This window comes from Meleagris gallopavo, chromosome 23 (genome assembly GCF_000146605.3).
Source record: "Meleagris gallopavo isolate NT-WF06-2002-E0010 breed Aviagen turkey brand Nicholas breeding stock chromosome 23, Turkey_5.1, whole genome shotgun sequence".
Lineage (NCBI taxonomy): Eukaryota > Metazoa > Chordata > Aves > Galliformes > Phasianidae > Meleagris > Meleagris gallopavo.
This window is the reverse complement of record NC_015033.2, coordinates 5,908,978-5,918,509: the sequence shown is the minus strand read 5'-3', so window position 1 is coordinate 5,918,509 and position 9,532 is coordinate 5,908,978. Positions and strand designations below refer to the sequence as shown.

Below are 9,532 nucleotides of genomic sequence, written 5' to 3'. Positions count from 1 at the left end.
GGGGCGCGGCGGGGAGTAACGCCTCGTCCTTCCAACCCCGCTCCAGGCATCCGGACAAGAACAAGGACCCGGGCGCCGAGGATAAGTTCATCCAGATCAGCAAGGCCTACGAGGTAAGGGAAAGGATAAGGGAACGGGGCCGTGAAGGGTCCGGAGTGCAGCGCTGGGATGGGTGAGGCTGGGAAGGGGAGGCTCGGGGCAAACCTTATCGCTCCATACGGCTCCTGAAGGGTGGCTGCGGTGAGGCAGGGTTGGCTTTTGCTCCAGGTGACAGCGATAAGATGGGAGGTGATGGCCTCAAGGTGCACCTCAAGGTGCAGATTAGATGTTAGGAATGATTTCTGCTCTGAAAGAGCGGTGATGTGCTGGCACAGCTGCACAGGGAGGTGTGGGGTCATCATCCATGGAGGTGTTTGAGAAATGTGGGGACGTGGCACTGAGGGACGTGGTCAGTGGGCACGGTGGGGGTGGCTTGGGGTTACTGCGGTCCCCACCCCTCCACGCTTTGCACTAGGCCACCTTTCTTCTGTCCTTTGCTTCCCAGATCCTCTCCAACGAGGAAAAGAGGGCAAACTTTGATCGCTACGGAGATGCTGGGGAGAGCCAGGGCTATTCCCAGCACCAGCAGCGCCAGTTCCACCACTTCCACGAAGGCTTCTACTTTGATGAGTCCTTCTTCCATTTCCCCTTCAATTCAGAGAGACGTGACACCTCTGACGAGAAATATTTGCTCCATTTTTCACATTACATCAATGAAATCGTGCCAGATAGTTTCAAGAAACCATACCTCATTAAAATCACCTCAGACTGGTGCTTCAGCTGCATCCACATTGAGCCCGTGTGGAAGGAAGTTGCTCAGGAACTGGAGGCACTGGGTAAGGACGAGGCGTTGGGGTTGGGCACGAATTTCCTTGCAGAGCGAGGTGTGGGAAGGGTGTCCACCAGCAGCTGGTCCATAGAAGGACTCAGGGATTTAGGCTACAAGCCTAACACTTTCCTGTGTGTTAATAATAACTAAATCAATGAGGCTAAGCATTATAAACAAGGAAACGTTAGGCTTTCCTTCTGACTCATACAGTTTCAGCTCTTTCTACCTGGTGGTTTCACTGTTGTTCCCTCAGTCAGCCCCGATGTTACAAGGGGAGGATGCCTCTTCTCCCTAATTTTAGTCCAGCAGCCATGGTAATAAACAACTGCATTAATTAAAGCTGGTAGGTAAATCCTGTATGGCTCTGTCCTGAACTTGGAACAAGTAGAATACAGCACCTCAGCACCATACAGGGCTGTGAGGGGAATTTTGGGGACTTGTCAGCCCTACTGGAAATATATTTGCATGCCAACAAGAAAGCTGGGAATGCAGAGAGCAAGTGGAAATTTTGTTTTTCATGCTGATGTCTCCTGCATGCACATTCCTAAAAAACACAGCAGGACGCAGAGGTGGTCCAGTCCCTCCTTACTGAGCTTTTCCTCCTTTGGGTTTTACTGCAGCACGTGTGACATCAGTGGGTAAAATAAAAGAGGCCATCACGTTCCCTCTCTCCCTTGATAGAGCTTTCAGTACAAGTTCCAAGGGACTGCAGCACAAGGAAAGTACAGAGCTGGGAGGGACCATGACACAGATAACTCCCAAGTGTGGTGCTGAGGAAGGGAAGGGGTCTTCAAACTCAGCTGTCTGGTCCAGGGTTGGGGTCATCGGTCATCTTTTAGGTCAATTTGCTCTCCTCTGACAGGGGTGGGCATTGGGGTCGTTCATGCTGGGTACGAGAGGCGCCTGGCCCATCACCTCGGCGCTCACAGCACGCCGTCGATACTGGGACTGATGAACGGGAAGATCACCTTCTTCCACAGCGCCGTCAGTCGAGAAAACCTGCGGCAGTTTGTGGAGAACCTGCTGCCAGGGAACCTCGTAGAAAAGGTACATGTGAGAGGGGCGTGCAGCACCGCGGTTGCTGTCTGATTTGGATAGACAGAGCTCATTAGCTGTTGCAGTGGCTCATCCAATTAATTCAGCCCGAAGCTGATCTGTGTCACTGATGTGAGAAGGGCCAACTGGGGAACCAAAGTGCTTCAAGAGCTGTAATTATGGCTACACACCCTGCTTCCCTGCTTGGAAGCAAGCACACAACACTGTTCTGTAACACTTATTTTCTTTGTGACAGGGATAATTGCACTACTGCACATTTAGGCCAGCAGTGCAGTCTGTATGCTGCTCTTCCAGCTGCAGTCAGTCCCGAGTCAAACCAGCACACATGTCAGGCATTCCTGTGGCAGCTTTTTCAGACCTGGTTCTTACTCAGGCACCAAATCCTACAGCACTGACTGTTGGATGTGTTTGACTATTCTGAGGTTAAACTAACAATCTGACTCTCTTTAAAGATTACAGATAAAAACTACATCCGCTTCCTATCTAACTGGAAGAAAGAAAACAAGCCCCATGTCCTTCTGTTTGATCACATGCCAGTTGTGCCATTACTGTATAAGGTAAAGCAATATCTGCCTCTGGATTTTGACTTGCTACTGAATCCAGCACGTGCCCAGTGGCATTTAAACAGCGGGGGTGTTCTTGAAGCAAAGTTACCACGAACACTGGGGGGACAAGGCATTCTTTATGTACTAATGTAACAGATTCTGGTGCTTTCTTCCCATCCAGCTGACTGCCTTTGCATACAGAGATTACTTGTCCTTTGGTTACGTGTACGTGGGGCTCAGAGGGACTGAAGAGTTGTCCAGTCAGTACAACATCAATGTCTACACGCCGACCCTGATGATCTTTAAGGAGCACATTGACAAGCCCGCTGATGTGGCACAGGTACAGCTCTGAGCCCTCTCCAAGTGCTTCCATGAAATGGAAGGAAAGTTTTTTCTCTGACCTAATGAGAGGTTGGTTGGCTGCATTTTGAGGAATAAGTGGCATTCATTCTCAGTGGTACCTCTGGCTTCAGCAAAGGCAGTGAGAGAAGCCCCAGGAGGAAAGTAGCTCAGTGGGCATCAGCTGTGGGGTCTGAGCTTTGTAGGGGATAGCTGCAGGTAACTTCTTGGTCTTGGGGCCTCTAAGTGTCTTTGGGGGTTTCAGTGAGGACCGTGATGGCTGGCATCCTCCAGCTCTTCAGGTGAGAGCCTTAGAATAGCTTTGCTCCCCTCAACCCACTTGGTACCAACTCTGCTTTCTTTCTTTTCTCTAGGCACGGGATATGAAGAAGCAGCTCATTGATGACTTCCTTTCCCAGAATAAGTTCCTCATGGCAGCCAGACTGACCAACCAGAGGCTGTTTCAGGAGCTGTGTCCTGTGAAGAAGTCACACCGTCAGCGAAAGTAAGGCTCCTTGGGAATCCATTTTGTCCCCTGAGGCTCTTGGGTTGCTTCTAAAGCCATCTCTTGTTGGATTGCGTGAGATATAAAAGGTCTCCAAGAGAAGGAAGGAAATGACTGCACTGGAGGTTGCTAGGTATCCATGCAGCTTGATAGCTTTTGTGCCTTCACTAGGCACATCTTGGGACAGAGGACAGGGAGAAGGGATGAGGAGTGGGGCAACAGCCTGGAGAGCTCAACATTTGGAAGGCAGAGGCAGGCTTTCAAAAATATGCCCAAAAACGACAAAAAGGGTTTCCATCCCTTCAGAATCGTTCTCATTAGCAGAAAGATTCTCGTTAGCTGTTTCCTCTGGCAGCCAGAACAGCTCTTCATTCTCCATCTCTCTGTGTTGCCCAGGCACTGTGTGATCCTGCTCACTGGAGAAGGTGATAAGTTTGCTGACGCTTACGAGGCATTTTTGACCTTTGCTGTGGCCAACACAAAAGACACACTGAGGTTTGCACACATCTATAACGACAGGCAGCCGGAATTTGCAGATGCCTTGCTGATGGATGAGGAGAAGTACCGTGGGAAATCAGCTGTGAGCATTACCTTTCTTTTCTTCTGCTGCTGCTTTGTCTGTCACTGTAAATCTCTTCGCTCTATGTAGGCCACTGTAACTTGACCTGACTCCTAATTCTGGGCAGGGATTTGAAGCTAACATCTTTCTCAAAAAAAGTGCTGTCCTGTCAGACATCTGTGATGTGGTTGGCTTGTCCAGGTGGTCATTTTGGAGAGGCGCAACAACGCAGGGAAGATTGCCTATAAAACCTTGGAGGAGGCCTGGCAAGGCAGCAATGAGGACAACTTCATTCTTCTGGATCTCCTGGACCAGCTAAGAACAGACCCTGGTCTTCTCTCCTCAGAGACTGTCCTGGAAGACTTGAATGATGAGCTTGCTCCTGTAAGTGCACGGCCTTTCCAGCCACTTAACAAGCGTGTTACCTCCTTGAACAGTTCCGTTATGCTCATCAGTGGGAATCACACTCCATGGGTGTTCTTGCTCAGGGAAAGATGAGCTCATGGCATAATCCAAAGCTGATTTGGGGCTGGGGTTCAGTTTAGAGGCTGGGGTTCTCAGTGGTGCTGGGAATAACAGCTTTATCATTTGTCCTTTTTTTTTCCCCTCCCTTCTCTTAAACAGATGTTTCTTATCCGGTGGTTCTATTCCACGCTGGACTATATCTTGGACTGCTGGGACAGCTTGTTTCATAGTAACTGGTATGGATGGGGCACTCATAATTCTCAGTAGGTAGCAGGATTGCTGTTCTCTCGTTCAGATACGTGGTAGAACCAGGCTTGGGTTAACAGGAAATGAGAATGTACCAAGTACACGGGTGCCTGTATGCTCTTGAGATTAAGGTGAAGAGCAGTGGCAGCACAGCAACATTAGCTTCTGCCTGAAGTACTGGGTACTCTGGCGTAGAAGTTGACTGTGATATTATGCCCCTGAAAACATGCCACCCATATCATTTGATGCTTTCCACTACTTCCCCATCACCTTAGTTTAAAAATGTTCTATTTTTGTCCTTCTCCTTTTGGGTGGGAGCAGGACAACGCTCCAAATCTTGATCATGTTTAAATTCAAGGAAAAACTTGCTCACAGACCTGATTGCTGTTTGCAAATCTTCCCTTAGGCGAGAAATGATGCCCCTGCTGTCCTTGCTCTTCTCTGCGCTCTTCATTCTCTTTGGCACTGTTATTGTTCAAGCCTTCAGGTGAGTGCACATCCTAGGGGATCTCACAGTCCAGCCAGCAGCAGCTCAAAGCAGCCCTTTAAACAAGCCCCAAATGATTTTCCTTTGCAGTGATTCCAGTGACACAAGGGACTCTCCTGCCTCTGAGAAAAAAGACACCACTGCAAAGACCGAGAAGAACGACACGAGCTTCAGCAAAGAGAGTAACAGGTTCCCTTTCTCTTCAAAAACGTTTTTTTGCTGAATTATTGTTTGTGAAGACTAGTACGAATAGCACAGTGAGTAGTAGGTAGAGAAGTGTGTGGTAGAGTAGTGCCAGAGCAGTGTGGATGGAGTAGTTGTTACAAGGGCAGTATGGGCACAGAAAGGCAGGAAGGAGCAGTGTTAACAGGGCAGAGAGGATGTGGATACAGAAATTTAGTTATTAAGTGATTCCTGCTAACGTGGGAGAGAAAGCAGCTGTTCTGAGATGGGCTTGGGACTGACAATCCAGGGGAAGCTGTGACTTTACACCAGGTCTCATTCTATCCAGCCACTCTTCCCTGCCCTGCATAAATGCCATTCTTCCTCTCTTGCAGGCTGCACCAGCGACATGGGCTGTAGCTACAGGGCACAGGGCTGGATCAGCTTAAGGAGGGGGAATGAGTTCATCCTTTATTCCCCTTTTACTCCATCTTTGTTTTGTTGCAGCAGGGTTCCCAAAAAGGGCTTCGTCGAGGTGACAGAGCTGACAGACATCAACTACAACAGTAACCTGGTGCGCCTCAGGCCGGGTCACATGAACGTGGTCTTGATTCTCTCCAACTCCACCAAAACTGCCCTTCTCCAGAAGTTTGCCCTGGAAGTCTACACATTCACAGGGTAGGTTGGGGCCCTCTCCTGAGTTTACTTTCCTGTTTTAACACCTTGCATAAGCAAAGCTGCTTAGGTGGAAAATTAGGAGGGAGAGTTATGCTTGACCACCTCTTCTCCAGACTAAACAATCTCAGTTCCCTCAGCCACCCCCCATAGAACTGTGCTCCAGACCTGTGCTCTGCTCCCTTCTTTGGACATGCTTCAGGGCCTCCATGTCTTTCTTATAGCAAAGAGCCCAAAACTGAACACAGCACTCAAGGTGCAGCCTCACCAGTGACGAGTACAGGGTCCAGTTGGCTAAACCAACACTTACCAGCCTGACTTGGGAGCCATGCTCATCCTGCTTCTCTCTTCTCCCCCTAGGAGCAGCTCTCTTCATTTCTCCTTCCTCAGCCTGGACAAGCACCGTGAGTGGCTGGAGTACCTGCTAGAGTTTGCACAGGATGCTGCCCCCATCCCCAATCAGTACGACAAGCATTTCCTTGAACGTGACTACACGGGCTACGTGCTGGCTCTGAACGGCCACAAGAAATACTTCTGCCTCTTTAAGCCTCACAGATCAGGGGACGAGGGGGGAACCCTGGGGGCGGGCGAGGATTACGATTCCTCGCTACACACCGAAGCCAGAGGGAAATCCTCCTGCAGCCCAGGATCTAGATCCATTAAAAACAAATTACATAAATTGTCCTTTTGGATGGAACGCCTTCTCGAAGGCTCCTTACAGAGGTTCTATATCCCCTCGTGGCCTGCACTAGACTGAGGGATTTTAAGAGATTCTAACAGACACACTTTTTATGAAGATGCCGAGGGACAGCTCTCTCCAGGTCTAAACAAATGATTGTGATGAACGGACCTTAGGTTTTAGGTGAACTCTCTGAGGGCCAGTGACAAGAAAAATCTCCCTGCATCCAGAGTCCGGGAGTGCAACGAAGCGTGCTGAAACGCCCTCCACCAAACCATCCTCACGTTTGGATGCTGTACTGTCAAAAAGCCAAGAAGTCCTTTTTTCCCTTCTCATCATGCCACACCTGCTTCCTGGGCCGTCCCCGAGCCATCCCTCATTTCACCTCAGATGAATAAAAGCCGTGATCTCTGCTGCGGCGATGTTGGCCGGTTACACAGGGCAGGTCGTGGCTCTCCTCTCGCTTCCTTGTGTGCTTAGCCCATGGTGCATGGTGTAACCCTGGCAAGACCCTCCAGACCTCCCAGCAGACAGCCGTACCCCTCGGCTCCCCCTGGGTAAGTGACCTGGAACGTGGCTGGGAGCATTCCTACGGAGCAGCCCTGAAGCTGGCACTCACCTGTGGTGTGGGCAGGGAGGTGATCTGCATGTTTCGTGCTCCTTGCGTAACAGTTCCACCGTAACCAGGGAGGGAAGGGGTTTTGCACAGCCGTAAATACTGTAACGGTGTTGAGCCATTTAAATGTCACATTGTTTTCCAGATGCCTTCCTGCTTCTGTCAGTTTTAGAGGATGTATTTTAGAGCCATAACTTTAACTGTGTCCTCAGATTGTAGGCATATGCTGCTATGAGCCAGTAGATGTGTAGAAGAAACTCTACCTAGCTGCTAGAGAGCCAGTGGGGGCTCCTTTCAAACACCCTTACACCTGTAGTACAAACCAACCTTTCTTTGTATCAAGGAACCTAATTTGTCAATGATTGTACTCCTGAAATGTTGCCCCAGAAGTGCTGTACCACCAGACCGTCGCTTACGTGTGAGGCTCCTTTTGTTTTAGGTGTGGGTTTAAGATGCTTTGTCATCTTGCCCATTCTGTTCCTGCCACAAACCTTTGTTTCTCAACATGCAGGCTGCCTTGGGTTTTCTGTTGTTGTTTTTTCTTGTTGTTGTTTTACACATAGGTCTGTGTAAAGCTCGTGCAGTCTCAAAGCACAGTCCCACACTGGGGTATGGGCTGCCTGTTGTGAGCTGGGGGATGCAAGCAGCAGGTGCCGGGGTGCTTTGTAGCTCCTCCAGCCATAACACAAAGCCAAACGGTTTCCTTCCACAATTGGGACTGAAATCCTGCAGAGTCCCAACCTGGAGCTCAAGCCAATTTGCTGCCTGCATTACTTTGATGCACAAAACCTTGGCCTGTTGCATTCCCAGCACGCTAGGCGCAGCTTTGCCCACTGTTGGCCATCCCAGCACTGTGTGTACTCCCAAATAAACATGGCTGTGCTGCCAACCACCCTTATGTGAGGCTGCTGGACTTTAGCTCAGCAGGCATTGGGCCTCAGCTGCAGCAATGAGGCACTGAAATCGGGGAAAGAAAGAAAAAAGAGGTCTTCTGCCTGCTAATGAGCTACAGGGCACAAACGTGGTGTGATGGCTGGGGTTGGGGCAGAACACTGTGTCAGCCTGATGGTGACACACAAACACACCAAGTTTGGATGAGGAATGAGGATGGACAAACTCATCTGCCATCTCTTCAGCGAGTCAGAAACCCAAATAAACTTTTGACATGCAACTTTAAAAAAAAAAAAGACAAAGTGCCTAGATGTGCTACAGCAAGGGAATTCACCCCTGGGCAAAGTAAGAAAAAGATCTGGCCTTGTGGCCTTCAAAATATAATTTCTGTCTGCTGCAGCAATGCCAAACTGTTCTAAAATCACCCACTGAAGTAGTTTTGGTTGTCATGGAGCACTGGGCACTTGCTTGCCAGTAGAAGAGCGTGGTCAGAGCCCCTCAGCTGCTGCTTATGCCTGAGCTCTGCCTGCCGTCTCCCAGCAGTCATAAGCTGAGATCCCAAAATCACCCCGCGTTATAACGTATCATCAGCAACACGCACCTGCTGCTCTGCTCTGCATGTGGCAGTTTGTAACCCAAAGATTGAGGCAGTTCAGTCCTAATGCACTATTTGGTGATAAACAAGCAAGCAGCCCTGCTCAGAAGCTGAAACAAAACATCCTTACAGCAAAAAGGGAAGCAGCCCCAAGTCAGAGGTTGTCCCAAAGCCCTTCTCTTGCCTGCCAGCAACTCGTACACTAACACAGCCTGACAAGTGGGACTGAAAACAAAGTACATCTTTTGCACTTTTGATACAGGGAGGGAGGTGGGGAATTAACTTATTTGGCAAACTTGTCTTTTTTATTTTTGGTTTGGGTTTTTTTGTTTGTTTTTGTCGTGTATTTGTGATCAGGCACTGATGTCATTTTCTTTTAAGACGATTACAGATTCGCAACCAAAATAAACTATTTTAATGTGTGATGAAGTGGCTTTTGTGTTTCTGTGTGCCAAACGACCCCGTGTCTGCACCAACTCACACATCCCGAGGGCAACCAAACCCCTCCTGGAACACCAGTGGTTGGGCCAAGGGACACCCAGCTCTCCCCAGCTGCTGTGCTTCATTACCTCTTGTAGCAGCACATGGCATTTATTCCTTACTGCAAAGCACATCTTTATTGCACCTGGAGGAGAGCAGGGCATCAGGAACCTCATCCAAGGTCTGTGATGGCATCTGCTGGTGTTGGTTCACTGCTGTGCAGGGCTGGGGGCCAGATAGAAGCTGCCCTCACATGGTTTTCACTCCAGGAAGGACACACAACATTTCAAAGAGCAGATTGGCCCCTAACAGGGCAGTGTTACCTAGGAATAGACAAAAAAAGATACACAAAAAATAAAAATTA

The 9,532-nt window shown here is 49.3% G+C and overlaps 1 protein-coding gene across 1 annotated transcript; it reads left to right on the top strand.

The window, feature by feature from the left end:
* Positions 1-2: 2 nt before the first annotated feature.
* On the top strand, positions 3-9,117 carry DNAJC16 (DnaJ heat shock protein family (Hsp40) member C16; the record flags this gene model as incomplete). The annotated part of the gene is made up of 13 exons (XM_010723033.3): positions 3-113; positions 545-875; positions 1,731-1,915; positions 2,377-2,481; positions 2,651-2,809; positions 3,183-3,313; positions 3,710-3,893; positions 4,074-4,256; positions 4,497-4,573; positions 4,990-5,070; positions 5,161-5,259; positions 5,740-5,910; positions 6,268-9,117. Coding segments are annotated over 13 exons (2,214 nt in total), but the record flags the coding sequence as incomplete, so codon positions are not given.
* Between the last annotated feature and the right edge of the window lie 415 nt (positions 9,118-9,532).